Consider the following 13,945-nt stretch of genomic DNA (forward strand, 5'->3'; position numbering starts at 1 on the left):
CTGCTCTCCACCAAGTGTGTGTTTATGGGCCCAAAATGGGAACACAAGAGCAGATGCAACGAACAGGGCAGGGTCCTAACTCAGACCCATTGGTGGCTAGGGCAGCATCGCTCTACCTGCCTCGGCATGGACACCTCCACCCCGCTGGGGGTGCTGGCCGGCCCCCAGCCAAGTACTGCAGCCCCAGTTCCAAGGTGAGAGAAGTCCTTGAGGGACTACACTTGCTCAGATGAGGATCCATCACATAGGAGGCAGGACTGAGTGCCTTAATGGTCCCAGTACCCGACATGGTGGGCGCTCAGCAGGCTGAGTAGGGTGAGGCCATGAAGGGGTTGCGACAACAGGGCCCCAGGCTCACGTGACAAGGTCGCCTGCCAGGTCTCTGCTCGTGTAAGTGCTTGGACTGGTGGCCTTGGTCCCTTTGGGCTGTAACTCACATTGGCTTCCACTCCCTGAGCTGCACGGACACGCTGGCCCAGGCAGGAGCTTGACAGCCGGGTGTTTATGCCCACGTGACTTATGGAGAAAAGCTAGAAGCTCTTTTGTTAAAATAAGAAACTGGTGCTTTTCTTTCAATGGAACCAGGGAGATCTACTCAGAGGAGGAGAGAGGGAATTAAGACCAATGACCCTGGCAAGGCATCTGAGAGACGAATAGGGGGCTTCCTGCCCCTTGGGCTGAGTGTTTGAGGCTTGGAAGAAATGTATCACAATGGTTAGTGATACACGAGCAAAGGGGCGCAGGCTGGGTGGGAGTGGAACGCGTCCAAAACGGACACGTGACAGGTCACCTCTGGAAACACCTGCATATTCTCTTTAGTCGACAGTCTACAGGCTGTAAACAGGCGGCATCTCTGCTTTGAACAATGGGTTGGAGACATCTGCGCAGCCCCTGACCCATCTATGCTCCTTCCAGGGGAGTTTGGGGCACTAGCTGGGAGCTCCACTCTGTCTGATGGGGTCTCTTCACCACCCCCACCCCGGGGGGATTGCTTGGTAAGCCAGGGTGACTTGTGCTGGAGCCTCTGTCCCTCCTCTGCCACCTGGGCCCGGGGCCAGGACATTGCCCTGGGTGTGTTCCAGTTGTGCCCCTCCGTGTGAGTGGAGCGGGGTTGGGGTAGGGATGCGGTTAGGTTAGGCGGAGGGCAGGGCGAGCAGTGTGGAGGAGCAGAGGACACTCAAGAGCTCTGCTCCCATTGCGAAGTGGTGGCAACCAAGGGAACCCCCGGCCTGGTCTGCCAGCCTCAGAGCCTTTGTTCTTAAGGCATGGGCTCTCTGTTTCTATTTTTTTGGCTGCGCCTCAGGGCTTGTGGGATCTTAGTTCCCCGACCAGGGATTGAACCCATGCCCCTTGCAATGGAAGTGTGGAGTCCTAACCACTGGACTGCCAGGGAAGACCCTTGGGCTCTGCATTTCATTTGAAAATGCCCATCAGGTGAGACTTTTGGGGGAGGTGATGGCCTCACACTGGGCAACTGGCCCCCTGGGGTGGGGTGGGTGATGAGGCAGGTGGGGAGGGGGCACACGCCTTTCACCAGAACCAAATCATACTGAAGGAAACCCAGGTGGTGGATTGGTCCAAATAAGATGGCAGGGGTCGCTGGAAGGAAACAACAAGTGCCCCCCTGCTTTGGGTTGGTGCTTCAGAAACATCAGAACCAGAATTTCCGGGTTCTCTTTCCCCTGAGCGTGGGTGATTCTGACCAGAGCCGGGAGGGAGTACTTCTCTCACTGGACGCAACCCCCCCCACCCCCGCCTAAGTCCACACCTCGCTCCCCAGTAGGACTGAGCTGTTCCTCCAGTCCACAGCCTCTCCACTCCCTGTGGGGCCAGAACGAGGGGGCGTCCCCCAGGAAGGGGTCTTCAGGCTTGTTGCCTCACTGTCCAGGCCTGGACCTTCCTGACTCTTCCTGGGTCCTTTCCGTGGACCATCCCTCCTCGCCAGCTTGGGTCCAAAGGTCTCAGAACCCAAGGATGCTTTTAATTTTTAAATTTTTCTTAGAAAAGCCTTTCTTTCTTTTTAAAAAAAGATTTCTCTTGATGTGGACCATTTTTAAAGTCTTTATTGAATTTGTTACAGTATCATTTCTGTTTTCTGTTTTGGCCGTGAGGCAGGTGAGATCTTAGCTCTCCTACCAGGGAGTAAATCCACATCTTTTGCATTGGGAGGCGAAGTCTCAACCACTGGGACTGCCAAGGGAAGTCCTTCAAGGATGCTTTTAAAAATTGTCATCAAGTAATTCCTTCTGCAGCCCTCAGGGGAAGTCCCTCAAGCAGGTTGCTCTCTTTTCTGTCACCTTCCTCATCCTTACCCCAGACAAAACCAAAGAGGCCCATTTCCACTTGGACTTGGCTGAGACCCGCCGCGGCTGTCAGATGGGACGGCGCTTTTCTCTGAGACAAGGAAGCCTGAACTGGGACGCATCTGCATCTTAGGTGTAGGAGAGAGTTCTCCGGTCTTCCTTGGCAGGAAAAGCCAGGCAGCCTTTGCCCTCTCTCCTTGTTGACAGCTGGACAACCACACCAAGAGGCTAAGTTTTGTTTTCCTCCTTTAGATTCGTTATGAACAGGTGACCCTGACGAGGACACGGGGGTTCTTAAGTGTGGGGACGTGGAGCCTTCATCTAAAGCCTTAATGTATCGGCAGCAATTATTAAACCACTTACTGGATGTGGCCCTTTGACCATAAGCTGGCTGGCTGTCAGGTGCCACCTGCAGGCAACACATCCGTCTTTTAAAGGCAGACCCTATCACACAATGCTTCAGGAAGAATTTTTAAAGACTCCTGATCAGTCCCATCAGGGAGGCAATAAAATCATATGTGGACATAGTGTGGAGGAAAAGTTTTCCTTCTCAATAGCTAAGTGTTATTATTATCTCTCTGTAATGACTCCGATTCTTGCCCCACCTGGACTCTATGACATAGGTGACAATCAGAGCTAGTCCCAACAGTATGGGTAAATCAATTAAAAAAAAAAGAAAGAAAGAAAGAGAAGAAAAAAAGGAACAGGAGAAAAAAGAAAGAAGAAAAGAAAACATAAGGAACAAATACATCTTCCACCAACCTTGATTTTTCACTTCAGCGAATTCCTTGTTGTACTCTTCGAGCGTTTCCCTAAGTTTTTGGTTCTCTGTCTCAATGTCGTGCAGGCGCTGCACTTTGAGCTGGAGCTGCTGCCCAAGGTCCAGCGCGGGAACGGGATCTGCAAGAAGAACACACGGGTCACCCTCCTCTGGACACACTTGAGCCACCTTTGCAGAGGCTCGGAGCAGGTCACCTGGCTCCCAGGCCGTCAGCTTCCCCGGGCCCCGCTGGGTGGACAGGGTTCATCTCTGCAGCCACTAAGGGACGTACAGGTAGAATCCAGTGCGTAAGAATGGGATGAGATTGACCAGGACTCCCTGGGATCTGCCCAATGCCCTGGCCTGGTGTGACACTTGAAGGATTTTTCATTCCCTGATCTGCTAGGAAGAGTGAGAGATATACACGGTGGCTGGTGGGGTGGGCAGGGGCAGTGGGGGAGCCCAGAAAAATCTCCCAGCACCCGCTCGGAGAAGGCACCAAAAGCCTCAGGTTTCTAATAATTCTTGTGAAGCTGGAAATGAGAGCTGCTGCCCAGAGAGCGTCTGCTCATCACAGAACACTTTTTACGGACATTTTCTCATTTGAGCCCTAGGACAATCCTGGGAGAAAGATGTGTGACATGTATCTCCTTCTTTTCGCTCAAGTCGGAACTAAAGCTCAGGGAGGCAGGGTGATGCGTCCAGGTTTCCAGTTGGTTAGTGGGCAGAGGGCTTTCCCTGGTGGCTCAGAGGTAAAGAATCTGCCTGCCAATGCAGGAGACATGGGTTTGATCCCTGGGTCGGGAAGATCCTCTGGAGAAGGAAATGGCAACCCATTCTGGAATTCTTGTCTGGGAAATGCCATGGACAGAGGAGCCTAGTGGGTTGTAGTCCATGGGGTTGCAAAGAGTCAGAATGACTTAGCAACAACAGCAACAAGGGGCAGAGAGAACTCGGACCTAGATCTGTGCAATCAGTGATCATCCTTCCAATGAGGAAGGTCCCCTGAGGGGGGCTCTTGTAAGATGATCCCCTATTCAGGACAGGACCACTTTCTGTCATGGTCATCCTTTAACTGATGAAGCATGCTCAGGAGACAGTCAGGATTTACTAGCTGGTGATCTGAAGACAGGAGAACCCTGAGTGTCTGCTCACGGTGGTTGTGCCTTTTGCGAGAGGCATACCTGGTGACCAAGCCATGGTGACCTGTACTGGGCCACTGAGCCAGCCTGCCAGGAGGCCACCACACTGCGAATTATGTACAAACAGTAGGAGAATGGAGATCTAGGCCAGGTATGAGAGGCCTTGCAGACAATTCAATGTGCTATCCACCATCATGTTCCTTACAAAAAAACTGGATTAATTAGGTGAACCACTGACTGAAACCACCCATCCTGGCCCAGGCATGATAGTAACCACTTGACATGAATAATCTTACAACAGGAGGTCCTGATAAGAAACTAACAAGCTACCACCAACTGGAAGAATTCAGGAAGGGTCAAAAGGAGAGGAGAGACACCAATCCATACGTCCTACCAACCTCCCAGAATCCTTGTAGGAATCCATCCTGGCAGAGCGAAGTGTGCACCACCAGGAAGGACGCTGAGTTGGAATGACTGGCCAGAAACCTGGGAAGGAATCCCTTCACCATAAAACCTGAGACTGTGAGCCACATGGAGGAGCAGTTCTCCTCGCTCCCTACCCTGACGCTCTCTTCCTGGGTGTCCCTTCCCAGTGAAGTCTCTTGCTTTGTCAGCATGTGTGTCTCCTAGGAAAATTCATTTCCGAGTGTTAGACAAGAGCCCACTCTCGGGCCCTGGAAGGGGTTCCAGTTCCTGTAACGGATTTGGACCTAAAATCGGACACTGTGGACATGGAAATCTACGGTACTAGTGAGGTCTTTGCCTTTACCATTAATTTAGCACAAAATGGCGAGATATTAAATGTTCTTCTGGCATCAACTGGGTCTTTATTTTTATTTCTGCTGCACTTATAATCCACCTGCTGGGCCCCAGTGGGGCACTTCCTCTAGGACTCTCGGGCCCTGTCAGAGCAGAAGCATACCCGAGTCTGCTGGGCTTAGAAGAGATTACGGAAGATATTTCTGGTATGGACGCCAGCATCACTTGTGAGACGGCTGCAAAGATTTAGTCTCTGGGTGAGGAATGCTAAACACCGAGCCCAGTGGATCAACAAGGGTATATATTCAAGCGCTCACTTAATTTTCAAATACCAGTGCCGTTAATTTTTCAGACCACCCCTGGTTCCTGGAAGGGAGGACTCGGCCTACCATGCCTCAGTTGGCAGAGCCACCAGGAGCCAGGAGCGCTCTGAGATGCCAGTGTCTTCGTGGGGTTTACAAAACTCAGGCCCCAGGGCTCGTTCAGTACAGTGTCCAACACCGTCCATCACATGAAACCCCAGTGGCTGGGCACCGATTCTGTGCGTATATACAGCTTATGACTACATCACTGCTTTCTCATTCGTGGCCTCTCATGATTATTTTTATCAGCATTAAAATATTTATATTAAATTAGATCTCAAAAGCTATTTCAGGGATATGGTTCCTTGTAAGTAGGAGTGGTAATAATACTATAGAATGAACATCCTCAGAACATTTCAGGTGCAGTTTTTTATTTTTAAATTTCAGTATCTTCCCTGGACACCTTCCCACGCCCTTCTCCTCTCCCACCATGGTCTGATGCCGGGCAAATGGCCTAAAGGAGATAAAGCAGCATGCCCTTGGCTCCCTCCATGTACGATGACAACTTGAACTTGAAACAGAGATCAGGGAAGAACTGAGGAGAAGGAGAACCACTGTGCTTCTATAAAATTCTATGAATGTCAACTCCTGTAGGTTTCCCGGCACAACTGCCAGTCCAAATTATATTTTTAAAGAGCTAAGCTAGTACACTGCCCTCCATCCCCAAAATTTCTGTTGACAACTCTTCCAGTCCATTCCTTTTAAGAGGCCAGGACCCACTGTATCTGCTTCGAATAAAAAAATAGTTTCCCTCATTTGATTCAGCAAGGAATTCAGTGACATATAAAAATAGCATGCACATTGTCAAGTGAAGGGTAACTAGGACCTTTAGACAAATTTTCAAAGCATTATATTGTAAATGAAAATTCTAGCACGCTCATAATTATTCATTATGGCATGTATATTTAATTTAACACGATTAAAGGTTAACGCCTAAGTAGCAAAACTGGTCAAAGAATAAAGAATGAACTGGATTCAAACATCTCTATGCATTAAACTTCAAACTTTACTACAGTACAGTTGAATGACTCAACGCCTACAGCATTTGAATATTGTTTTGGATTATGTAAAAGGCATTGCTAAAGTACCTCTTAGGCTTAATTTTTATTACTTGTATTAAAGGAACAGCTAATTACCACATGACAATATAATGACTCTAGCATGTTTGGGCTAGAGACCAAAACAATGAATTTCGGCATGCCAAACCCCAGCCTGCATGTTAATCTAGGGGAAATCATAGCTTTTTGTCTCGTTAATGATTTCCAATGCCATTTAAACCCCACACAAGTATTGTTAGGTCTTATTCTGAACGTCACAAGCCGCCCGTCTCAGCAGCTCCATTAGGGAACTGTCTGGGGGAGGTGAGAGCACACACCCATCCATGGAACAGGAACACACAAAATCCCTGCCACCTCCCAGTCAACGTGCTTTACTGCCGCTGCCATGCTCCCGACGTGACAAACTTGCCAAGTGTTCTACAGCCGTCTCATAGTTCATTCCTGAAACGCTCTTTGAGGCATGTTATAGCTCATTATGCAACACAGGACTCAAAGAATGTAATTATAACAAACAACAACAAGACCATTGCCTGCATGTATTCAGCACCTTCGCCTAAGTACATGGGACATTATCTCATTAATTCTAGCCGTCACAGCCAGAGGTCGGTGGGGAGGGGGCCCTGCAGCATGTCAGGCACTGGCGTCTCACCCAGGGAACACGGGGAGGAGAGAAGTCGGCCAGGCAAACAGGTATGCAAAAGTCTAATTAAGATTTCTGCTTCCTGGACCAGCAGCCGACTAAATTATACTGTCTCTTCAAGTACTAATATAACAAGTCTGTCCTAAGCATCTGTCTGCTCTGGGTAAGACACTGGGATGGACGTCCAGGTGAATCAGGCAGGCCCAACCTCACAGAGATAAACCATGTTCACAAACAACAAATGTAAAGCAAGAAGGGCCAAATGGAAGACCATTTCCAGATGGAGAAACCAGGAAAAGGAGACCTTTTTTTTTTTTTTTTTTAAGAGCCAGAGTTTAGACCCATGGAGACTTTGGGGCAGTAAATTCACATGGAAGGAATAGTATGGAGCTAGAAGCAGGGGAGGGCCAGGCGCAGCCACAGAAACAGTTCAGTCCAACTGCTGGCACCCATGTACACACTCTATGACATCAGGACTGTGCCAGGTGCTGGGGGGACATGACGGTGAACAAGACAAAATGCTTGTTCTCAAAGACTTGACATTCTACTGAAGTGAGGGAGACAGACAGACAGCAAAACCAAACAAAACAGGGTGCTTTCAGTACTGCCAAGCGTGAAGATGAGAGGAGACAGTGTGTGGAGAATGGCAAATGGGTCCTGGAGACAGATGGACAGGGAGGGACTCTGAGGGGGTGACCCTGGGGTTGAGATCTGGATGTTGAAGAGGAGAGAATGTGAAGACTCTTGGTAGAGGGAATGGCCATGCAGGGCTCCAGGGGTGAGCGTGAGGAGGCATATATAAGGCCTAGAGAGAAGCTGGTGAGGTATGATGAAAGGAAGGGGAAGTGGCAAAGGACAAGCTGCCAGAGGGGGAGCCCTGAGTGCAAAGATTTAAAGAAAGATATGAACAAAAAAGAGAGGGAGAGAGACAATATGAAGAAGGATCAAACTGAATTTCAGAGCTGAAATTACTGTGTCGGAGATGCCCTGCTGCACGGTAGGCAGTGTGACAGTCTCATAAAAATAGTGTGAGCTAAGGGACTGAGTTTGGATTCAATTCCATTGTGACGGACATAGCCCTCAGAGAATAGGACTCTTGCAAGATGAGCCGCTGCGGCATGAGAGGGAAACTGCAGTGCCATGAAAGTGTTTGTTGGTTTTCTAGCTGCAAAGTATTTAAGAGTTTTAAGCTTAAAGATGAGTTATACAATTTTCTTTTAAAAAGCTAAGAGTTCTAAATGAGCTGCCCTGTTCTGTGATGGCAGATGGCTATCAGTAATATGCTGCCTGGCAGACATTTAAAAAAATATAAACACATAATCTATGCCTTCGAAGTAAATGTGATGTTTTAATACTTAGTGGGGGGAAAAAACTGCTTCTTGAATGAAACTCGTCTACAGTGACAGCATTCTAAAAGCGGATATTTGGAAATGTTCCCATCGTCACATAAACTTATGGGCAAAGACAACATTGTCTACAAAAAAAAACTCAGTGCCTCATATCAAACAAGAGGGAGTAGAGAGAAATGGTTTGGAGTGTGGGCCATACTACATGCTATTGAATCCCAGTTCTGCCACTTACTGGATGTGCAACCTTAGAGAAGCTACTTAATGTCTCCATATTGTACTCTCTTCATCTATAAATTGGGCATAATAATGTGCCATAATATTGTGCCAATATCATTAAGTTGTTGTAAGGATTAATTACCATAATATGTGTATACACTGCCAGGCTCGGAGTTAACACTCAACAGATGTTACCTATTATCAATTAACTCAAACCTGAAGAAATATTTGTCAAAAGGAGTTTCAAATCTATTTGTTGATAATATAAAAAATACAATATCTTCCAACTAGTTAGCAAGAAAAATTGAATACCAAGGTAAATAAAAATGTACTAGCTGAACTTCAACTAATATTTTCTCATAACTGGTATGCAGCTTTCAAAGGTGGAAATCATGTTTTTGTAAAGATTGCTAATAATGTACTGCTTTGGTTTGGTGCTATGTATCTTTGTGAGGATCTTTTCCAGCCATTTATGGCAGCCATTGAAACCAACAACAGAATGAACAGGACTTGGGAGATTTCCACCGCTGGCTATGGCAGATGAACTGGCACCAGACCTGACCTCTGGCCATAAACCAGAATACTAGGCAGTCTAATGAAACCACCATTTACAGATGTTGGACAACCAGCAGAGCAGGACGGTGATCCCCGAGAGAGGGAAACAAGTAAGGTGAGCCCTATGATCACCCTGACTTTCTGCCAGGAAATACTTCCTGGACTGCAGCACAGGCAAGGGGGAAACCCAAGCAGAGCATAATGGTCTTTTGGATTGAGAAGATAGACTTCAGAAGACCAGTAGGCTGAAGTACCTGGAATTTATAGGGCAGAGCACTGGAAAGGAAGGAGATATGCAGAGAAAGAGAGAAATCTGCAGAGGAGTAATCTAAAATCTGTTGATAAAAGATAAGGTACATACGTACATATCAGGTGAAACTCCACAAGGCTCGGCAAAGAACTGCAAGGAAGGTCTAAGTCAACAAATCCTAGAGTTTGCTGAGTGTTAGGAGGCTTTTGAGTTACGACTGGCCTGAGAATAGAGGCTTGTTGAACAGCCAGGACATTCAGTGGAAGACAGCAAAGGGCCACACCAGAGTGGAGGGCTAAGCTAATCCTAAAGTAAAGGCTAGTTTGGACCTGTCCCCAAAGGCATAAAGCATGTCTCTGAATAATTGAGTTGATCTGCAAGTAATTTAACTGCCGGCCCCAAATATTTCAACACTGTTAAGAAAGACAACAAAATCCAGTTAATAATTAAAATGTCCAACATCCAATCAAAAATTACTAGACATGCAAAGAAGGGAAAAAAATCAGTTAATAAAAACAGAACCAGAAATTATAAGAGACAATGGAAGTAGCTGACAAAGACTTAAACAATTATTATAAGCATGCTCAAGGATTAAAGAAAAACATGAACAGAACAAGGAGAGAAATAGAAGCTATGAAGAACCAGATGGAATTCTAGAACTTAAAATACAATATCTGAAATGAAAAAAAAAATTCCCTATAATGGCTTAAGCATTAGACACTGCAAAATAAAAAAGATCATAGAACTAATCCAAAGATATAGTCACAGAAACTATTTAAATAGAAGCACAGAGAAGAGATTGGAAAAAAAACGTTACTAAAACCTCAGCAACTTGTGAAACAATAACAATCTGACATACATGTCCCCAAAAGGGGTGAGGGATGTATTTGAAAGAAGTGGCAAAATTTCCAAAGAAAGCTATAAACCCCCAATCCAAGAAACTCAACAAGATCCAGGCAGGATAAATGCAAAGAACACCAATAAGCAGTCAAATTACTGAAAAGAAGAATAAAAGGAAAGTCTTAAAAGCCAGATAAAAAAAGACTCCTGGGAAGACTCAGTAGTGTTGTCAATTTCCCTCAAATCGATCCATAGATACAGTGGAATCCAGATCAAAATCCTGGCAGGCTTGTTTGTACAAATTGACAAGTCAAGTCTAAAATTTACAAAGAAACTCAATGAATCAAAACAATTTTGAAAAAAAAAAACAGATCAAAGGTAAGGACTTATATATAATCTGATTTCAAAATTGAGTAAAAAGGCACAAGAGTCAAGATATGATATTAACATAAGGATAGACATTCAGATCAATGAAATAATAAGCTGGACTTCAGTAAAATAAAAACTTCTGCTCTTTATATGACCAGAAACTGGGAGAAAATATTTGCAGTGAATATATTTGACAGAGGACTTTTGTATCTAGACTATATAAAAGTTAGAATTCAACAGTGGGCCAAACAACCCAGTTTAAAAAATGGGCAGAAGATTTAAACAGATGCCTTAGAAGTGAAGTTCTATGAAGGTCCAAAAGCATGTGAATAAAAATTTAGCATCATTAGTCACTGAGAAAAACACAAGTTAAAATCACAACGAAACACGCTCTGCACTCACGAGAACGTCTAACACCTAAAGCGCTGACACCAACAATCGGCGTGGAGGACGGGGGCAGCTGGAAGCCCACGCGCGTGGCGGGAGGGGGCTAAAGCGACACAAGTACTTGGAAAACCACTCGACGGTTCCTTGTCAAGCTCAGCCCACCCCGTGCCCCAGGAATTCTAGTCCTAGCTATTTACCCAAGAGAAGTGAAAACAGACGTCCACATACAGCTGTCTATCAACACTCAGAGCAGGCTTATTCACGACAGCCGCAAACAGTTCAAAAGTCCATGAACAGGTGGATGCGAAGGCAGATTGTTATACATCCACACAGTGAAACACGGCTCCCCAGTAAATGTGGACGAATAGCCCCCAACACACCACACTGAGTGGAGGAAGTCAGATGCATCAGAGTACCTACCCAAGGACCCCATTTATGTGAAACTCCAGAAACGATGAACCTAACCGGGGTTGACAGAAAGCACATCAGAGGTTGCTGGCATTTGAGATTGTGAGGGAACTTTTGAGGGGTTATGGGTGTTCTGTACCTTGACTGTCTGACTGGCCATCGTATCCAATTGTACACAAAACAGGTGTTTTATTGTGTACAGACTATGCCTCAATGCGGTTGATTTTAAAATATATGTATTTTTTACTGAGAGCAAAATGTTTTTTTGTACTGCTAATAAAATGTACATTTTAAGTCCTTTTGAGTTTTCATCACATCCTTTAAATTCTGTTTTTAGTACATGACTGGCAATTATTTCATACACTGCTGTAATGACACATGTACATCATTTAAATAAATAAATAGTATATATTGGGGGGTACAAATTTGAATTTTTTTTTTTACTGTTGGGGGACATGAACAAAAGTAGCTCAGAAAGTCCACTCAGACCGTGGACTTTGTAGAAAGAATGGACAGAGAAGGTGGAGTCAAGGGGGTGAGAAGTAACAGAGGCTTGGATTAGGGGTGGCTGACGGGGTGAGTGGTCAGATTTGGGTTGCATCCTGGAGGCTGGGTCAGCAGGACTCACTAATAGCTCTAAGGTGTGAGAGAGGGAAAGGAGAGCAGGCTGACCCCTGCCTTTGTGGCCAAACCCACTGTGTGCATGGTGGTGTCATCTACTTTCTGGTGGCGGGCAGTGGGGGGCGCGGGGAGATGTCATCTAATTTCTGGTGGGAAGTAGTGCTGTGGGGGACCAGCTGCTCTCCTGTGGCCACATGGCGTCTGCAAGCCTAACAGAGTCAGAGTCACCCAGGGAGAGTCTGGGGAACCCACACTCCTGCAGAGGGAGAGAGGGTCTGAAGAGGAGCATAATGGCGGAGGTGGGTTCTGTGGGCACAGTGGACTCTCAGATGAGAGAACTGGCCTGTGGAGGGAGATGCCACCGTCCTCTGAGCACATGTGTCTTCTCAGTGAAATGTAAGGTGTGTGGAGATCAGGGCTGAAGAAAGGCGTGAAACAGCACCTGTAAGGGGGATGCTGGGAATAAGGGTGGGGCCCGTCTGGGCTGCTCTGACCTTATGTAGAACGACCAGTGTGGTTCTGCAGAGATTTGGGACACTGGTGTGGACGCCCTGGTCACTGTCACACCAACAGCCCTGAGGCAGGCACATCCTGGGAGGAGGAAGAGGGCACCACAACCACATGGCAGGACGGGAGCTGTGGGGCTGGGAATCGGGGCTCTGACTCCATCGGGTGGCGGGGTGCTAGGGTGTGTGTGCAGGAGGGCAGCGGGATGCTGGCTGCTTCTGTTGTGAGGGACTGCAAAGACCTGCAAAGACTGACCCCCTGGACCCCAGTCCACCTGTGTGCAGAAGAGGAGGGGATGCGGCCCATGAGCGCCAACCCTGTGACGACATCAGAACGCAGCAGACGCTCCCTCCACCAGGGCACTCTGGGCTAATGTAATCATACGATTACATAATTAACCCAGCTGTCTCATTAAGAAAATCAACTGGAATTCAGGGCATAATTAGTCATACAGCAATTAGCATGCTGATGAGCAACTGATGAGAAGCTGTCTAGATAGCGCGTGTGCCAGGACCACCCCAGTCATGGCAGTGGGGGGAAGACGCCACCCCCGCCCCCACTGCAAGCCAAGTCACCAAGTCGCCACCAGTGAGCTGGGCTGGGGGCCAGGGACAGGAGTCCAGAGGGAGAACCCTGAAGGTGGGGTGGCAAGCGCCTCGGATGCCCATCTTCTCAGGCTGGCCTTTCTTCAGTGCGTGTGCAGCTTCTTGCTTGGCTTGCAAATGTTCCGCTCCTCGGGCCCCGAGTTTGTTTCAGGCTGGTTGAGGAGGGTGGAGAGGCGGCCTCCTCTTCCAGCTGCAGTCACCTCAGCACTGGTCAGAGCGTGACCACCCCCTGGCCCCTTCAGACCAGCTCTGGTCCTGCAGCCCAGCAGGGGGAATGGGGGCACCTGCAACCCACAGCTTCACTCCACAGCTGAGGCCCCGTCCCTCTCCTGTCCTGTCATGGAGCCGGTGGTTGATTTTCACATGTGAATGGAGATGTTTCAGGAAGGTAACCTGAAAACATGCAAAGGGGCTCCTGCTATCAGGCTCCGAGGTTAGAGTTCTCTCTGGAGGGACCTGGGCACCCGTGGGCTGCTTGCCAACCCCGGGAGCCTAGAAGACCCGGACTGGAGCAGCCTCCCAGGAGCAGGCTGGGGTGGCCACATCACATGGCCTTCAAAAATGCCACCAAGATGCATGTCAGTGAAAAGCCTGGTATGAGAAGCAAGGGGGTAGTTCTAACAGATTGTAAGACTTCGCTGGTTTTTTTTTTTTGGCCAGGAGTCTTACTATGCATCCTTCATCAGGGGACAGACAGGAAGAAAAAAGACAGACAGAAAGGAAAAAAGACTGAACAGCGCTTCCGGTAACTGATAGCATGTCTTCACTTTAAACAGCCTGTTGGGCACAAAGGACTGCTCGCTCCGTTATTCTT

General features: G+C 47.5%; 1 protein-coding gene across 10 annotated transcripts in view; it reads right to left on the bottom strand.

Annotated features, from left to right (window-relative positions):
• Window positions 1–13,945, bottom strand: part of CUX1 (cut like homeobox 1) — a 349,990-nt gene that overhangs the window by 138,387 nt on the left and 197,658 nt on the right. For all 10 annotated transcript variants that reach the window (XM_055562796.1, XM_055562795.1, XM_055562794.1 and 7 more), the window contains one exon: window positions 3,066–3,203. In XM_055562796.1, coding sequence (XP_055418771.1) covers window positions 3,066–3,203 — 138 coding nt within the window. The remainder of the gene's footprint in view (window positions 1–3,065; window positions 3,204–13,945) is intronic.

The sequence above is a fragment of the Bubalus kerabau genome, chromosome 23 (assembly GCF_029407905.1).
Source record: "Bubalus kerabau isolate K-KA32 ecotype Philippines breed swamp buffalo chromosome 23, PCC_UOA_SB_1v2, whole genome shotgun sequence".
Taxonomy (NCBI): domain Eukaryota; kingdom Metazoa; phylum Chordata; class Mammalia; order Artiodactyla; family Bovidae; genus Bubalus; species Bubalus kerabau.